Genomic DNA, 19,772 nt, shown 5'->3' on the forward strand with positions numbered 1-19,772 from the left:
CTTTATACCCCTAGATTACCAAAGTCATTTTTATCATTTGTAGTCCGTGTGTTATCGCAGGTTCCAAACATATACTTATAAATGATAATAAAGAGGAGGAGCTTACCAGTTGCTGTTCGGATGCAGTTTGGATGCATTCCCAATTGTCAGACAGCTTGCATGAAAAGTGCTGACAATCAATAGGCTGCCAAAGAACAATGGAAATTGACATTGCGCCCCATATGACCATAAAAAGTGGGAGTCCCAGTCGGTGTGGAATGTGTGTGGGAGGGTGTGTGTGTGTGTCTGTGTAGGAGTGGGGGTGTTGTTAACTCTCAGAATGGAATCAGCTGCAAATTGTGAATTATCCACAAACCATGAATTGCAAAACTATCTCCCAAAACGTGAACACACATCTCGCAAAACGTGAATTTCTTCAAAATATGGTGTATGTGCTTGGCTGAAGAGCCAATGGTGCAAAGCTACTATCTGTGAGATTATGACTGTGACTCTCACTTTCATTGCACCACAGGGCTTCGCACCACCACTTGACTCGTGCGCGTGTTACACTCTTTCACATTCCATATTAGTGGGGAAACAATCCAATGCTTGGTGAATTCTGCTTCATGGTGATAGGAAGAGCCAACATCGAAGGATCACAAAGCGACATTGTATGAACGCTTGGCTGCCACAAGCCAGTTATCTCTGTGGTAACTTTTCTGACACCTCCTGCTTCAAACTCAAAAAGTCAGAAGGATTGTGAGGCCCCGCTTTCACGTTCTGCATTCATACTGAAAATCAAGTTCAAGCGAGCTTTTGCCTTTCTGATCCACGGGATGTTTCTGTCTCCCTGAGCTCACCTTAGGACACCTGCGTTACCGTTTGACAGGTGTACCGCCCCAGTCAAGCTCCCCACCTGCAACTGTCCCAGAGCGGGCCACCAGAAGCGAACACTTGCTTGGGGTTCGGTTGCGTCATTTGCCTGTGAGCAGGCTTTGTGTGAGCAGTGGTCCATCCCTCTCGTCGGATTTTTATTGCGAATAAATGTCTGAACGATTTGGAGCTTTGCTGCATCAAGTTTTTCCAGAAACTGTGAGAGACCTCCAGGTGGACACCGTTCAGAAAATTAATATGGCTTTCAGGGACAATTTTTGTGGGGATTACACAGGAGTGTTACTGCCGCTTTAAGGACGGCCCACAACTGCTGAGAGCGTGCTCCCAGCGCCGATTGACAGGCTCACACCCCGCTGAAACAACCAGATCATTTCCAACGTGAAGGCTTTGTTGATCCGGGACGTCGTCTGACTTTCACAAAAAGGCAGAAGGCGTGGACATCAGCACTTTGTCGGCACATTCCACTGTTACAGGAATTTTTTTCATGGAAAGAAAAGTGGAGGGACGCGCCACGGAGCAGTTCATTACGCGGCACAAAACCGCCTCCGTGTTGGTCTCACAGGACGGCTTTCAGGTGGATTTCAGACGGCTGTCGGTTGCTTTTCAGTTGTGTGATTATCCGAGAAATTGAGCATGAGCTGGACATGCCCCAACATGTCCTGTGAGGCTTCATCACGGCGTTGCTTTGCGCCATGCAGCTCCACCACGACGCGTGGAACTCCTCCGCACGTCTGTCTCAATGTGCCGAAAAAGTGCTGATGTCCACGTCTTTTCACAATTCCTGTGCTAGTCAGACGACATACCGGATCAAGACAGCGCCCAGTTTAGAAATGACCGGCACATTCCATTGTTACAGGAGTTTTTGTCATGGAAAGAGGAGCGGAGGAATTCCGCGCGTCGCGGTGGAGCCGCATGGCGCAAAGCAACGCCGTGATGAAGCCTCACAGGACATGTTCTGGCATGTCCAGCTCATGCACAATTTCTCGGTTAGTCACACGACTGAAAACCCACCGACAGCTGTCTGAAAGCCATCTGAAAGCCGTCCTGTGAGACCAACACGGAGATGGTTTTGTCCCGCGCCATGAACAGCATGGTGGCGCATCCGTCCGCTTTTCTTTCCATGAAAAAAACTCCTTTAACAGTGGAATGTGCTGAAAAAGTGCTGATGTCCACGCCTTCTGCCTTTTTGTGAAAGTCAGACGATGTCCCAGATCAACAAAGTCTTCACGTTGGAAATGATCTGGTTGTTTCAGCGGGATATCAGCCTGTCGATCGGCGCTGGGAGCGCGGCGCGCTCTCAGCAGTTGTGGGCCATCCTTAAAGCGGCAGTAACACTCCTTAATCTGTGTAATCCCCAAAAAATCGTCCCTGAAAGCCATATTCATTTTCCGAACAGTGTCCACCTGGAGGTCTCTCACAGTTTCTGGAAAAAAAATTGATGCAACAAAGCTCCAAATCATTCAGACATTTATTTGCAATAAAAATCCAATGAGAGGGGTGGACCACTGCTCACACAAAGCCTGCTCACAGGCGAATGACGCAACCGACAGGCGTGAAAAAACTCACACATGCGCACGAAGGTTCAAGCTTGGCTGATGCAATCACACGTGATTCAAATCCATATGTTTTTTGCAAAAAATAAAAAGGTCCGATACCTTTTGGACAGACCTCGTATTTGTGCGAAGATAGGGTTTGCGATCAAAGTTCCTGAAGTAATTGATCCATAAACTGAAATCTGTAAACTACTTAAACTGAAACAAAATATATATTATGAATGATATTCACACTTTACGATTTATGTTTTATGACACCTGCGTTCACGTATGTCATTCACTTTGTGTAGCAATGTTATTAATGTTTCGCAGAGACTCATGGTTTGCATGAATTTTCATGAATGGTTTGTGGATAATTCACGATTTGCAGCAGATTCATGTTTTGGGGGTCAACACTGTGTATGCGTGCGCATGTGTGTAGGTGTGAGAGAGAATGAGAGAGAGTGAGTGTATGTGAATGTGTGTGTGTGTGTGAGAGAGAAAAATATTCATAGTTAAACATCACGACAAAACAAACAAGCATGTACGTAATGTTTTGTTTTGATTGTGCATCCATTCATTTTCTTTTTCGGGCAAGGGGATCACACAAATGTTTAATTGTTTGAATGAAAAATTTAATTTTTGCTCCATTATTTATTGTGGGGCATGCAGATGTTAAATAGTCAGAATGATGATAACCCGTTATTCATTTGGGGAAAGGGATGAGAGGGTTTACTACGTTGACTTTAAGCATAGCATATATGATTGTTATGATGATCAACATCATTATCATCATCATTGTCACTGTTGATGCTGCTGCCGTCATTGTTGTCATTATAATAGGCATAATCGCCATCATCCCTAAGTTTTGATCTGACAGCCGACGACAATACAGTATGTGCCTTGATTGTCAGCATATATTGTCGCTGGTAACAATATGTGCTGGGGACATCATGTGCCATGAACGTCAGCATGTATTGTTGCCGATGCACCTGAAGTCAATTTTGAGCTTCATGGCAAAGGCTGTGAATATGCACATGTGGTTTTTTCCAATTAATTTGCAAATACCTCACAAAAAAAAAAAAACCTTTTTTGACATTGTCATTATGGGGTATTGTGTGGAGAATTTTGAGGGAAAAAATTAATTTCCTCTATTTTGGAATAAGGTTGTAACATTAAAAAAAGTGTAAAAAGTGAAGTTCTGTCACTACTTTTTGGATGCACTGTATGGAGATGAGTTCCTGAACTGCCCAGGTGAGGTCAAATTTTGCCAAAGGCCAGTCACTGACGTCAATGTCATTGGGTCAAGGGTCATGTTTGCCTGTTTGTTGGCTGACTCCTCCCAGGTCCTTTTGCTGATTTCTACTAATCTTAGTAGGTCAAAGAAGGTTGGCCCTGAAACTGCACTTAAACAACTCATTTTGGAAAAGGTCAAGGAATTTAAATTTCAACCTGATATGGACCAAATGTGGCACAGAATTAGATGATTCCAGAGGCCAATCATTTTTGTCATGCCTGTCCTTACTATATTGCTGCCCACGGGTACTAATACGTGTGTGTATGTGTGTGTGTTTTCAGGTTAAGGAGGTTCACAGCATCCTGGCTCCATTTCTGGGTGACAAGCATGAAATCCAGTGTGTTAGAGATGTCAAGGTCAGATTTTCACCACACATTTGTTCATAATCAGTCAACCAACGGTCTTCGTTTTTGTTGTTCTTGTGTGTGTGGTACTTGTTGAATTATTTCCAAAACTGATGTGCAGTAATCCACAACCTGAACGTCATTCACATCTGGATTTGCAACATCACTTAAATTCATAGCGTTGAAAACAGCAAATATTTTTTTCAACATTCATAAAGCTCAGTTTTCCTTCATTTGAAATCAAAGTACATCATCCCAAAACATAATATGCATTATCTGAATGCATTTTACATTTTACAGTCAACAATATAGAAATGCAAAACTTTGTTTTTTGCTCCTATTCTTCCATGAGTTGAAGGAAAATCAAATCAAATCAAATCAATTTTATTTATATAGTGCCAAATCACAACAAACAGTTGCCCCAATGCGCTTTATATTGTAAGGCAAAAGCCACACAATAATTACAGAAAAACCCCAACGGTCAAAACGACCCCCTGTGAGCAAGCACTTGGCGACAGTGGGAAGGAAAAACTCCCTTTTAACATGAAGAAACCTCCAGCAGAACCAGGCTCAGAGAGGGGCAGTCTTCTGCTGGGACTGGTTGGGGCTGAGGGGAGAGAATCAGGAAAAAGACATGCTGTGGAAGAGAGCAGAGATCAATCACTAATGATTAAATGCAGAGTGGTGCATACAGAGCAAAAAGAGAAAGAAACACTCAGTGCATCATGGGAACCCCCCAGCAGTCTAAGTCTATAGCAGCATACCTAAAGGATGGTTCAGGGTCACCTGATCCAGCCCTAACTATAAGCTTTAGCAAAAAGGAAAGTTTTAAGCCTAATCTTAAAAGTAGAGAGGGTGTCTGTCTCCCTGATCCGAATTGGGAGCTGGTTCCATAGGAGAGAAGCCTGAAAGCTGAAGGCTCTGCCTCCCATTCTACTCTTACAAACCGTAGGAACTACAAGTAAGCCTGCAATCTGAGAGCGAAGCGCTCTATTGGGGTGATATGGTACTATGAGGTCCCTAAGATAAAATGGGACCTGATTATTCAAAACCTTATAAGTAAGAAGAAGAATTTTAAATTCTATTCTGGAATTAACAGGGAGCCAATGAAGAGAAGCCAATATGGGAGAAATATGCTCTCTCCTTCTAGTCCCCGTCAGTACTCTAGCTGCAGTATTTTGAATTAACTGAAGGCTTTTCAGGGAACTTTTAGGACAACTTGATAATAATGAATTACAATAGTCCAGCCTAGAGGAAATAAATGCATGAATTAGCTTTTCAGCATCACTCTGAGACAAGACCTTTCTAATTTTAGAGATATTGCACAAATGCAAAAAAGCAGTCCTACATATTTGCTTAATATGCACATTGAAGGACATATCCTGATCAAAAATGACTCCAAGATTTCTCACAGTATTACTAGAGGTCAGGGTAATGCCATCCAGAGTAAGGATCTGGTTAGACACCATGTTTCTAAGATTTGTGGGGCCAAGTACAATAACTTCAGTTTTATCTGAATATAAAAGCAGGAAATTAGAGGTCATCCATGTCTTTATGTCTGTAAGACATTCCTGCAGTTTAACTAATTGGTGTGTGTCCTCTGGCTTCATGGATAGATAAAGCTGGGTATCATCTGCGTAACAATGAAAATTTAAGCAATGCTTTCTAATAATACTGCCTAAGGGAAGCATGTATAAAGTGAATAAAATTGGTCCTAGCACAGAACCTTGTGGAACTCCATAATTAACCTTAGTCTGTGAAGAAGACTCCCCATTTACATGAACAAATTGTAATCTATTAGATAAATATGATTCAAACCACCGCAGCGCAGTGCCTTTAATACCTATGGCATGCTCTAATCTCTGTAATAAAATTTTATGGTCAATAGTATCAAAAGCAGCACTGAGGTCTAACAGGACAAGCACAGAGATGAGTCCACTGTCTGAGGCCATAAGAAGATCATTTGTAACCTTCACTAATGCTGTTTCTGTACTATGATGAATTCTAAAACCTGACTGAAACTCTTCAAATAGACCATTCCTCTGCAGATGATCAGTTAGCTGTTTTACAACTATCATTTCAAGAATTTTTGAGAGAAAAGGAAGGTTGGAGATTGGCCTATAATTAGCTAAGATAGCTGGGTCAAGTGATGGCTTTTTACGTAATGGTTTAATTACTGCCACCTTAAAAGCCTGTGGTACATAGCCAACTAATAAAGATAGATTGATCATATTTAAGATCGAAGCATTAATTAATGGTAGGGCTTCCTTGAGCAGCCTGGTAGGAATGGGGTCTAATAGACATGTTGATGGGTTGGAGGAAGTAACTAATGAAAATAACTCAGAACAATCGGAGAGAAAGAGTCTAACCAAATACCAGCATTACTGAAGGCAGCCAAAGATAACGATATGTCTTTGGGATGGTTATGAGTAATTTTTTTCTCTAATAGTTAAAATTTTATTAGCAAAGAAAGTCATGAAGTCATTACTAGTTAAAGTTAAAGGAATACTTGGCTCAATAGAGCTCTGACTCTGTCAGCCTGGCTACAGTGCTGAAGAGCTACACCATCCAAAGTTGTGCTCAATGAGGATGTAAAACTATTGACGAGATAATCTATCTCACTCACAGAGTTTAGGTAGCTACTCTGCAATGTGTTGGTATATGGCATTGGAGAACATAACAAAGAAGGAATCATATCCTTAAACGTAGTTACAGCACTTTCCGAAAGACTTCTACTGTAATGAAACTTATTCCCCAATGCTGAGTAGTCCATTAAAGTAAATGTAAATGTTATTAAGAAATGATCAGACAAAAGGGTGTTTTCAGGGAATACTGTTAAGTCTTCAATTTCCATACCATAAGTCAGAACAAGATCTAAAGTATGATTAAAGTAGTGGGTGGACTCATTTACATTTTGAGCAAAGCCAATTGAGTCTAATAATAGATTAAATGCAGTGTTGAGGCTGTCATTCTCAGCATCTATGTGGATGTTAAAATCACCCACTATATTTATCTTATCTGAGCTAAGCACTAAGTCAGACAAAAGGTTTGAAAATTCACAGAGAAACTCACAGTAACGACCAGGTGGACGATAGATAACAACAAATAAAACTGGTTTTTGGGACTTCCAATTTGGATGGACAAGACTAAGAGTCAAGCTTTCAAATGAATTAAAGCTCTGTCTGGGTTTTTGATTAATTAATAAGCTGGAGTGGAAGATTGCTGCTAATCCTCCCCCTCGGCCCGTGCTACGAGCATTCTGACAGTTAGTGTGACTCGGGGGTGTTGACTCATTTAAACTAACATATTCATCCTGCTGTAACCAGGTTTTTGTAAGGCAGAATAAATCAATATGTTGATCAATTTATTATATCATTTACTAACAGGAACTTAGAAGAGAGAGACCTAATGTTTAATAAAGCACATTTAACTGTTTTAGTCTGTGGTGCAGTTGAAGGTGCTATATTATTTTTTCTTTTTTGAATTTTTATGCTTAAATAGATTTTTACTGGTTGTTGGTGGTCTGGGAGCAGGCACCGTCTCGACGGGGATGGGGTATTGGGGGGATGGCGGGGAGAGAAGCTGCAGAGAGGTGTGTAAGACTACAGCTCTGCTTCCTGGTCCCAACCCTGGATAGTCACGGTTTGGAGGGTTTAATAAAATTGGCCAGATTTCTAGAAATGAGAGCTGCTCCATCCAAAGTGGGATGGATGCCGTCTCTCCTAACAAGACCAGGTTTTCCCCAGAAGCTTTGCCAATTATCTATGAAGCCCACCTCATTTTTTGGACACCACTCAGACAGCCAGCAATTCAAGGAGAACATGCGGCTAAACATGTCACTCCTGGTCCAATTGGGGAGGGGCCCAGAGAAAACTACAGAGTCCGACATTGTTTTTGCAAAGTTACACACCGATTCAATGTTAATTTTAGTGACCTCCGATTGGCATAACCGGGTGTCATTACTGCCGACGTGAATTATAAATTTACGCTTAGCCTTAGCCAGCAGTTTCACATTGCCTTCAATGTCGCCTGCTCTGGCCCCCAGAAGACATTTGACTATGGTTGCTGGTGTCGCTAACTTCACATTTCTCAAAACAGAGTCGCCAATGACCAGAGTTTGTTCCTCGGCGGGTGTGTCGCAGAGTGGGGAAAAACGGTTAGAGATGTGAATGGGTTGGTGGTGTACAGGGGGCTTCTGTTTAGGACTACGCTTCCTCCTCACAGTCACCCAGCTGGCCTGCTTTCCCAGCTGCTCTGGATCTGTTGGGGGACAGCTAACGGCGGCTAAGCTACCTTGGTCTGCACCGACTACAGGGGCCTGGCTCACTGTAGGATTTTCCAAGGTGCGGAGCCGAGTCTCCAATTCGCCCAGCCTGGCCTCCAAAGCTACGAATAAGCTACACTTATTACAAGTACCGTTACTGCTAAAGGAGGCCGAGGAATAACTAAACATTTCACACCCAGAGCAGAAAAGTGCGGGAGAGACAGGAGAAGCCGCCATGCTAAACTGGCTAAGAGCTAGTAGCTGCGCTAAGCTAGCGGATTCCTAAAAACACACAAAGTGAATAATGTGTAAATAATTTAGAGGTGATTCAGCAGAGGGAGTGCTTTAGTTAAGACACGTGAAGATTACACTGTGAAACAAATCGTTATCTAGATCAATCTAACTACGCAGATTAAACAGCTAACAGATACAGCAAAACACCGCTGTGCTCTGGAACAGGAAGTGATACAGTACCGCAGTGAGAGCCAACCACCAGTAGAGGCAAGCAAGAGAAAAGATCTAAGATTTCTTATATGTACACTAAAGGTTTATTTTCCTCAAATTTATTCACAAATTTGTTAAAATTGGTTACTGAGCACTTCACCATACAGTGCATTTGGAAAATATTCACAACTCTTCACTTTTTCCACATTTTGCTATGTTGAATGAATGAATGAATGGTTTATTCAGCACGCACGCACAAACAAAATCTCTCATTTACAAAACAAATCAAGACAAAAACAAAATTAAAAACATATAGAACAAAACTCATAAACAATTACCAATTTGGTGCAGCTGAAAGGGTGTGGGCAGAAGCAGAAGTTTATTAACGCCCACCCCGTACACGAGTTTCTATGTACAAACAAAAAATACACACGAAAGTCAAATACCAATCAGTAATGCAACTCAGTGAAACAAGCAAAGTAATACAATGGACAGATGAACAAAAAATAGCCACACGGGCAAATTACTTAACTATTCAAACTATAACAAGTTAATAAATTGTTTTTATAAAGTCTTTGCCAATGTACTAGATACCTTAATACAGTCTAAACAATCATTCCAAACTTTGACACCCTTTACGCAATGACTTTTGGCAGTGGTTTGATACTTCCTTCTATCAAATACCAAGGTTCCTCACAAGTTGTAACTGGACTCTCTCATTTTAAACAGCTCTTGGACATGTTGAGGCAAGAGTCCATGTTTATACATGATCTGAATTGTAAAATAATCAACCAAATCATAAAATTTCAAAAACTGAAGACGCACGAACAATGAATTTGTTGGTTCACGATATGGTTTTTTACTTATCACTCTTATAGCTTTTTTTGTAACAGAAATAATAGATTAGTATTTGTTTTATATGTATATTTCCCCAAACTTCAATGCAATAAGTCATGTAAGGAACAAATAATGAGTGATACAACGAAACCAACAGATGTTGGGGGAGAAAGTATTGAGCTTTGTACAAGATAGCAATAACTTTTGATGTTTTAGACTCAGCATGTTTTATATAAGTTTTCCAACAGAGCTTATCAACAAAAACGCCAAGAAATTTAGTTTGAGATACAATTTCAATTTCAGTGCCATTCAACAATTATTTACTGCTTAAATTTCTAGGCTTATTTCCAAATATGATGCACTTAGTTTTACCAAAATGAAGTGATAATTTATTAGTCAAGCCAATATTTAAATTTTTGCAATTCCCTCTCCACCAAGTCCAAGAGCTATCCCAAATTATCCTCGCTACCTAACAGTTGTATCATCAGCAAACAAAATACAACTCAAAAACTTAGAAACCAACCATGTTACAGCCTTATTCTAAAATGGATGAAATTCGGTTTTTTTTTCCTCCAAAATTCTACACAGAACCCCATAAAGACAAGGTGAAAAGTTTTTTTTTGTTGTTTTTTAAGATTTTTGCAAATTTATAAAACAACAAAAAAAAAAAAACTAAGAAATCACATGTACATAAGTATTCACAGCCACTGCCATGAAGCTCAAAATTGAGCTCAGGTGCATCCTGTTTCCACTGATCATCTTTTAGATGCTTCCACAGCGGTATTAGGGCATTTCTCTCTGTGGTCATCCTAGGGAGGGCTAAGCAGTATACTAATGATCCCCGTCCAGTATCCCAGCACATTGGAAACCTTCAGTTGTCTCCGCATTACAGGCAGACCACCACCGGTCAGTCATTTTTTTCTTCATGACAGCGGCACGGATCATCCACGACTTCAGGCAGTTTCTGCCAAAACAGATTTACAACTCCTTGCACTGGTTAATGAATGAAACTTTCAAAATTATGCCAAAAGTATTTTTCCAACTCTACACAATCCACACTTTGATTAATGGCCAGGTTATCCCTTGTGTCTTTGTTCTGCTTCCGAACAAACAGGAAGGAACTTATAATTCTCTGTTCACAGCACTGAAGCAGAACTGCAAGGGTGCCTTTACCACTTGGCCCAGTGTGTGTGCGCCATCTGGTGCAGGCAGAAGGGCTACAGGAGAGATATGCTGCTGGCACCAAGCTCTCCCTTGCAACCAGTATGTTGCCTGCTCTGGCCTTTGTGCCACCAGAAGGTGTAGACACTTCATTTGAGCTGCTTCAGGAGGAACTGCCTGATAAACTCCAGCCTGTGGTTGACTACCTTGAGGACACAGTTACCGGTCACCCAAGTTGGAGAAATCACAGAGTACAGTTTTCGACCTTGCTATCTAAAATGAGTCAGACAGAATACAGTGTAGAAGGCTGGCAGTGCCGAATGGCTGCTAGTGTCGGATGTCACCACCCAAACATCTGGGTGTTCTTGGACATACTAAAGAAGGAACAAGCAATGAACAGAGTGATCCAGCAGTTGGGAGCCGGTGTCGCAGACCGAACGGTACCCCCCCCACCAAACATTGGGCTGTCCTGCCTCCACTGTGCATGCATCATTTGGGACCACAGCAGCTCATCTGAGACTGACTCTCTACACCCAAAGTGATCAAAGGGAATAATGTGATTATTAAAGCTAGGGGAGGTAACTGTTCAGAAACACTTTTTGTTATGCTGGGTGAAATGATCTGTCTATCCTAACAGTAGTCAATACATTATGTATTCAGAAAAAGGAAGAAAAAAAAAAATCAAATGTCTGTAGCAGCTGTAGGATCAATAAAACTCCGACCAATATAAGCCCCACAGTCCGCTCTTAAAAACCAGTCGGATACCTTCGTGTCTAGTTCTTCCTGCTCGTGTCACCAGGCTCAACGCCCCCCTCTGTCCCTCCCTCCTCAGCATGTGCACACTCACCTCGTTTCACTGAAGAAGTTCACTTCGGTACAATGGCAGAGGGAATACAGCCAAATGTACCACTTCCACCGGATTGTGCCATGCAGGATTAATCATTTTCTCTGCAAATTGGCCATTCAAAATGGATGTAACCACTTCCTGAATCACACAGGACCGCCACAGCTTCAGCCATTCAGGCGCGTGCCTAACGAGCTGCAGAAAGCATTCTGAGCCATCAACAACCCCACTTCCAGTGAAGTTGGGATGTTGTGTGAAAGGTAAATAAAAACAGAATACAACGATTTGCAAATGCTCTTCAACTTACATTCAATTGAATACACCACAAAGACAAGATATTTAATGTTCAAACCGATAAACTTTATTGTTTTTGTGCAAATATTTGCTCATTTTGAAATGGATGCCTGCAACACGTTTCAAAAAAGCTGTGACTGTGGTATGTTTACCACTGTGTTACATCACATTTCCTTCTAACAACACTCAATAAGCGTTTGGGAACTGTGGACACTAATTGTTGAAGCTTTGTAGGTGGAATTCTTTCCCATTCTTGCTTGATGCACGACTCCAGGTGTTCAACAGTTCGGGATCTCATATTCGTTGTCATATTTTGTGCTTCATAATGTGCCACACATTTTCAATGGGTGACAGGTCTGGACTGCAGGCAAGAGGTGGTTGAGCAGAGGCCTCTGTCCCGGTTTAAGGCAATTATGAACAATTTTTTTTTTTTTTTATTAAAACTTTATTTAACCAGGTCGATCCCATTGAGATACAAAGATCTCTTTTCCAAGGGAAGCCTGGCCAAGAAAGCAGCGTAAAAACAAAGTTTCAAGAGGAGAACATAGAATCAGACAACAATAAAACAGACAAATACAATCTGGTCACATCACAGAGTTAATATGGGGCCTCATAAGCAGGAACAAGAACGATATGAGGCAGATACTATGTCCCTCATAATGTTTTAAAATGTTCCAAGAGAAGTTACTTCCCTCAAGTTCAAAGTTCTCTGTAGTGAGTTCCAGGCAGCAGGTGCGAAGTACATGAAGGAATGCTTACCTAACTCAGTACGAATTTTGGGGACATTAAGCAAGTCGCAATCACTGGAATGCAAGGAATAATGCCTAACACCCTCTACACGAGGCTTTCAGAGAGAGGAGGTGCATGTTCAGCAGCAGACTGCTGTCCCAGTGCTGCAAAACAGTCTGAGGAAGTCCTTTGTGCCTCGTGCCATTAGATTGCACAATACTCTGACCTAGCAAGAGAGTCCTGTCTTTTATGTTTGTATAACTTTATATGTTTTACAACTGACAGACTGTTTTTAATGTAATGTTATTATATTTAGTAATTTATTAGGTGTGTGACTGATGTGTTTGTGAGCAGTGGGCCAAATGTAATTTCCTTCAGGATCAATAAAGTTCATATCTATTTATTTAAAGGGAAACCCGAATTCAAGGAGAAATGCCACTTTTAACAACCTGCAACTCATTTCTGGCATAAAATACAGTTTACTCACCGATATAACTTTGGTGTCATTAGGAGTCCACAGTTCAAACGACGTATTCAGGTTCAAATCTGGGTCAAAGATTTTTCTTCTTCTAATAAGGTGGATTAGAACTTCTTGTTTTACACATTGCCAACTACTGGACAGGAGGGACCTAGCAGTCAATGTGTGTCAACAGTTTCAAAATGTAGCTTTGTTTTTTTCATGTGCCGTGACATGTCAATTATCTGTGTCCAATCAGATTTCAGGGGAGTCCAGCACAACCCTGGCCTCTGCTCTAACTCCACCCATGCCAAGAAGTTTTCAACATTTTACATTTCCTGTTTCACTGTGGACTCCAAATTTGGCACTTCCTGTTTGGGACTCATTGTACCATGAGCGAGCTTCATGCCACTGTGCATTGTTTCGCTTGCATTATTATGATGATGATGATGATTATCTATGCCTACATGCTGGAATAAGGGATAGAAGCCTTCAAATTATTGTTCATTACTTTTCATTTCATTCATACTCATAGGTGAAATGTTCGTCCACAGCCTTTGAACTGACTATTTGCACAACTTATAGTTGCACATGAAGGCATTTTTTTTTTTTTTTTTTTTGCAAAATCACAAAGAATAAAGTTGTGTGCCTCTGGTTAAAGATTGGAAGAAAAGACCGGTCAGGAGCGGTACATGTGAGTGGTAATATGGCGGCTGATTTGCTTCAAAAAATAATGAGCTATCCAGTGTTATATACAGATCAGTGAGACTGCCCCGACAATGCCAAGTGTACCGGGACATCACCTGCAGAATTCAAACCATTGTGGCCGACTACCGAGAGAGATCACTTGGACTTCTTCTGGTGTATTACCCACAATTTGCAGCTATAAACAGTGTCCTAATATTGCATATGCATATTATATATGCATATTTGAAGACATTGATACATTTTACATGCCAAATTATGAAATAGTAATGTCAATTTTTCATGCTTGCTTTGTAAATATTCAGTTGTTACAAAAAAAGTCCCAATGAAACAGGAATATGTTTTGTTTATATTTACTGTCGTGTGTACAGTTTCAAAGGTAAATACCTTTCAAAATGGGCGGGGGACGTAATTAGGAAAGGCGGGAAGGGAGACAGGGAGGTTAAAGGCCAGGGGGGAAATCATATTCAAGAAGACGAGGCTGTAATTGCTGCCAAGGGTGCATCAACAAAGTAATGAACAAAGGGTTTGAATACTTATGTACATGTGATTTATGTTTTTTTTATTTTTAATAAATTTGCAAAAAAAATTTAAAAATGAAAGAAAATACTAAAATTTAAAAATGTATTTATTTGAAGAAAAAAAAAAAAAACGTTATCATTATGGAGTGTTGTGAGTAGACGTTTGAGGGGGAAAGTGAATTTACCCCATTCTGGAATAAGGCTGTAACATAAGAAAATGTTGAAAAAGTGAAGTGTTGTGAATACTTTCTGGATGCAACTTATCTTATGGTAGTAGCCTTTTATTTTGCCAATAAATATTTGCTATGTAACCTTTTTAAAACTGTCCTGCTCCTCCCCTTGTGCTTTGAAGAACAACTTTGGAATGTTGATTTGAATAAAAGGTCAAATGCAGTTTGTGTGGGACAAAAATAACGAACAAAGAAGTGCACAGAAACACAGTATCTACCTTCCAGTGTCAAACGTCGAGAAAATGTGACATGGACTTAGTCAAGATCAAGAAGAATAAAATATTGGAAGTCATTTACATAAAATTTGCCCTTTTCCTATATATTAGTCAGAAATTTGACCCTGACCTCTGACACTAATCAATCAAATCACTCTTTCCCATCCATAACCCCAATGTACCTGCCAATCATTATCAAACTAGTGTGAGGTATTTGTAGCCTTCTGACTACCAGGACACACACACACACATATATATAAATAATGAATGTTTGAGTTTCACCTCATTGAATGGTATGTTTCAGCTTTCACCGAATTAAATATTCATTCATTCATTCATTGTTGACATGCACAATTAGATACATCCAGCGGCATCGCTAATGAGTAGAACCCTCTTCAGCCAGGGACAAACTATGTGCACCCAAATTCTCAAAGAATTGACAACCTGCTGTATTTCCATACTCTTGAAATGTCATAGCAGTATTTTATCAGGATCCCTTCATCAGGAAGTCGGTTACATTTTTTTGTCTGTTGTCCCACAGGGTCGAGAAGTCTGGTTTCAGGTGAAAATTCGTTTGTCTCCCAACCTGAGCATTGGCTGTGATCACCACCACCAGGATGATGAGAGGAATTTAGCAGAGGAGCATCGAAGTGCAAGGAGCACCTTTCCCGGTCACCCTTGCCCACCTCAGATCCCATTTTACTATTTCCCGATTAACCATGAGGCGCCGCACCAGCCCTGTGGCTAACAACACCGCGGTCAACACTTTCAGCGCAGAGCCCCCTCTGTGCTCTATGAATAACAATGTAAGCACGTGAATGTTTCACATGCAACACTGGGACTGTATTCAGACATATGAGTGCAGGAATTCAGTAGAAAAGCTTGACATCTCTACATCATTTAAAAAAGCTGCACAGAACTTGACTATTTTTATTTCTTAATGAAACAATTAGACCAAAGGTCATTGACTGGCAAAGTTCATTCCAAAGAGGTTATATATGAGAACTGGAGGCCGCGGTGGCACTGAGCCGTGTCCCAGCAGCAAATTTGCCAAACATAGTATGGTAGGGGAAGGTTCCACCCTTTTCGCCTCTGATGGGCTAGAAGGTGTCTATCATGATTGGCTATTTGGTTTGGCTGTAAAACATCATCTTACGTTCAGGAACTCGATTGTAACAGTGTGATAAATGCGTGCTGTTATATTTATATTCCAAGCACACGTTTTCACAGGCATTTTAGAGCATGTTTAGATTTGTCTTCGCTTCATGGGGTAGTTTTGTGATGAAAATGTGAACTTACAATAGGGTTGCCAACTCTCTGAAAAATAAATAAGGGACACCTCACCGCCAGGGCCGACCGGCCGACTGACCATTGCCTTCACCCTTCCCAGCGTCTGTGTGAAACGATTTTTAACCATTTGACTGACTTGACGAGCAGAGGTGGTGGACAAGTGGTTAATGCGCTTGGTTTCAGTTCAGAAGGTTCCGGGTTCAAATCCCACCCCTGCCACATTTCTCCATCTAATGTGGAGTTGCGTCAGGAAGGGCATCCGGCGTAAAACTTGTGTAAACCTTGTGCCAATTCAACATGCAGATCCACCTTGGATTTGCTGTGGCGACCCCAAGTGCAAACAAGGGAGCAGCCGAAGGGACTTACCTACTGTTGACTTGACCCTGAATTTAGGTAGATGCATACATGCATTTGTTCTGATATGAACACATGGAAAACAAATTATTATTTAGCAATTTATTTTTAGTGCAAAATAAATTTTCAATCACAATTTCAATATGAGCATTCTGTCTTCTTTAAAAATAAATCTCTGTAGTGTTATTGCTTAACTTAAATTGTAAAAGTAAGTCCCTTCGGCTGCTCCCTTGTTTGCACTTGGGGTCGCCACAGCAAATCCAAGGTGGATCTGCATGTTGAATTGGCACAGGTTTTACGCTGGATGCCCTTCCTGACGCAACTCCACATTACATGGAGAAATGTGGCAGGGGTGGGATTTGAACCCAGAACCTTCCGAACTAAAACCAAGCACATTAACCACTTGGCCACCACCCCTGCTCTTAACTTAAATTGTATAAATTAAAAAAAAAAAATTAACAAAAAAAAAAAAATAGAAAATTTGCATCATCCAAAACAATATAACAGTGCACATTTACACATTTAGTGTAATAAAAAGTGCAAAAAATAAAGTCTGAAAAGTAAACAATACTGTTGTCGCGCACCTTTTCCACCCAGCCATTTTCCTTTTCTCATTCGCCCCTGTATTTTTGCATTCTTTTTTGTTTTGTTTTTTTTAGGAGGAGTAGTAACGACGTTACAGACATTGCTGTCCGTAGGCATATCTGCAGTGCCAGTGTCGGTGTCTGTATCGATATCAGCCATGCTGCTTTGTTATTGTCGTCCAGCGACCGTCGTCGGCTCATGACGTCGGTATCTTCTTGCGAGCAGATGTCCCTCGACCAATGAGATAAGAGTGATTCTTTATTGTCAACTCGTGTCTGTCAGCTCATTGGTGAAAAGCAGGAGAGAGGCTGGGATCAAATTTACCGTAAGTTTCCATATAAAGCGCCAGTCAATTCCATTGACATTTTACAGACTTTTTGATTCTCACAGAAATACGGGACAAACTGCGTCCCGTTTCAGGTCAATACGGAACGCACACTTTTATTTCCAAATAAGGGACGATTCCGTTTTTCAAGGGACGGTTGGCAACCCTAACTTACAATGTCATCACAATGTTGGATTGGTTTACTCTGTTGGCTCTCAAGCGTTGAACAGTATCCTAATTAAAGCATATGCAGACTTGTGCAATGCCTGGGTCCAAATGTAGGCCTATGCAGTAAAATATCTCCTCCAATCTTAACCCATTTCAACCCATCGGTCACAATTGTGACCGGAAAAAAATTGACAGTTAAGACTTCAAAAATGTCAGTGACTCATCAGTACATGTAGAGCAAAAAATTCAGACATGGAAGGGTTTGAATGAAGTACGTGCAATATCAAGTGTGTAGTGCAATTTGTCACATGACCAGAGCTGTTTACATTATACAACCCCTGGCAAAAATTATGGAATCACCAGCCTCGGCGGATGTTCATTCAGTTGTTTAATTTTGTAGAAAAAAAGCAGATCACAGACATGACACAAAACTAAAGTCATTTCAAATGGCAACTTTCTGGCTTTAAGGCTTTATGGAGCACAGCAGGCATCCACAGCAGGCATCCAGTCACATTAAGTACCATTACGTTGCCTCAACTTGCAAGAAAACTTCCTTTCTGCGTCCAGTGCTCGATACATAAAAAAATTAAATGTTTAATTTTTGCTGTCAGTTTCGCGTCGCCCTTTGCATCCCTCAGTGTTGTGGCGTTTAGCTGCATCATCTCGGCACTAGGTTGCATCAACATAGCGTCCTCATGATGCTCCATGAAGCAACTCGAAGCAGGCCCGGTGTGAAAGGGGCTTAGAGGACTCAGGTACTAGACCTTCTTTGATCACCCTGGAGCTGATCATTGGCTGAGTCTCGGCTGTTCTTGGATCCATTTGAATGGCGATTTTCTTCCATGTCCTGGTTTTGGTTGCTATTTGAAAGCTTTTGTGATCATTTTAGCTGTCATTTTCTCCAATTCTTCACGTTTTCCCCTCTCATCAACTTTTTAATCAAACGGTGTCCATTCTTAAATAAGGGCCACAGAAAGAAAAATGCAGACATATTTTTTTGAACAGCCTATTACATTTTGTTCATTTTCTGTAAAGTAATAACTTGATACATTTTTCTTCATGTTTGATTTGGAATAGAATGTGCAGTGTTCCCAATGTTTTTGCGTGTGTGGAAATGAAAGTTGTAGGTTTTACTCACTCTATTATTTTGAACACAACTGTAAATAACTATAATCAACAATAAACGTATGTCATGCTGCCATCATTCGGATTGGCAGTCGACATGTTTCATTGCTTCGCATTTTCACAAAATTGATTTCTGTATTTTGGCTGCACCTAGGGGGCGGCATAGCGACAGATTGTCTCTTGTTGCTGCACACCCACTATGATTCAAAATGATTGGCAGCCGATCACTTTAGCTCCGTCTGTTGTAGTTAATGTGACCTCTGACTGGTGGGGGTCCCAGCCATGCTCACCAACATCCATGGAAATATTTTCCTTGTCATTTGTTCTTATTTGCACTGTTTTTTTGTTTCCTCCTAAAACATTGCAGCAGGTTTTTGCATTCTGTTTATACAAATTTTGCAACATATTTTAAATTTGGTTGTGAGAATATGCAGCATGCTTTTATTTGGTTATCAGATGTTGCAGCATATGTATTGTCACACTGATAGACGCTTTATTTGCATGTGTTGTGTCGAGCTGCAGCACGATGCACTTTCTTGGCAACCGTACGTCTGTGAACAGTGACAACTTTGGTAATTTTGCCTTTGAACACATCATTGTGAGCACATCTAGATCGTCTCAGTTCAACTCCATATCTGTAGCGCATGTAAGCAAAATCACAGTGTCACTATCCAAATTGTTAGATTTTTATTATTTAAAGTACTTCGTAGAGCAAATGTTTTCTTTTATCTTAAAGGACATGTTGCACTGAAATTCTAACTTAGATTTAGGCTGTTAGTGACCATCCAATGGTCCACCGGGATTACTTTGAGTGCTTCCCTGACCGGTGTCAAAGTATAAGGCATTTGCATCAAACAGCTACGGAGACATTCGAAAACAAAGTACTCTTGAGTACTCGGGTGTTTCTGATAAGTGATGTAGTTACTGGAAGCATCCCAGTGTGCACTTCAACAGAATGTAGCTGATAGCGTTAAGAACTGAGGCACAGATTAACTCCAAAGTTTACACAAGTGTGATGTCATGTTACGATGACTCGTTTTTAAGTGATAACTGTTCATTTTGATGTAGTCACGGTAAAAGCAGCAGCTGTGAGAAGGTTTTGTGCACCTGTGGGAATTAGTCATAAACAAAGCCTGTTAAAAACTCTAGTAAGTGTTGTATGTAACTGTGAAAAATCT

General features: G+C 40.8%; 1 protein-coding gene across 1 annotated transcript in view; it reads left to right on the forward strand.

Moving 5' to 3' along the window:
* Positions 1-15,606, forward strand: part of rnaset2l (ribonuclease T2, like) — a 79,792-nt gene extending 64,186 nt beyond the window's left edge. The window contains exons 8-9 of the mRNA XM_034168228.1: positions 3,984-4,058; positions 15,289-15,606. Coding sequence (XP_034024119.1) covers positions 3,984-4,058; positions 15,289-15,495 — 282 coding nt within the window. The 3' untranslated portion in view covers positions 15,496-15,606. The remainder of the gene's footprint in view (positions 1-3,983; positions 4,059-15,288) is intronic.
* Positions 15,607-19,772: the final 4,166 nt, after the last annotated feature.

Source organism: Thalassophryne amazonica, chromosome 4 (assembly GCF_902500255.1).
Source record: "Thalassophryne amazonica chromosome 4, fThaAma1.1, whole genome shotgun sequence".
Classification (NCBI taxonomy): Eukaryota; Metazoa; Chordata; class Actinopteri; order Batrachoidiformes; family Batrachoididae; genus Thalassophryne; species Thalassophryne amazonica.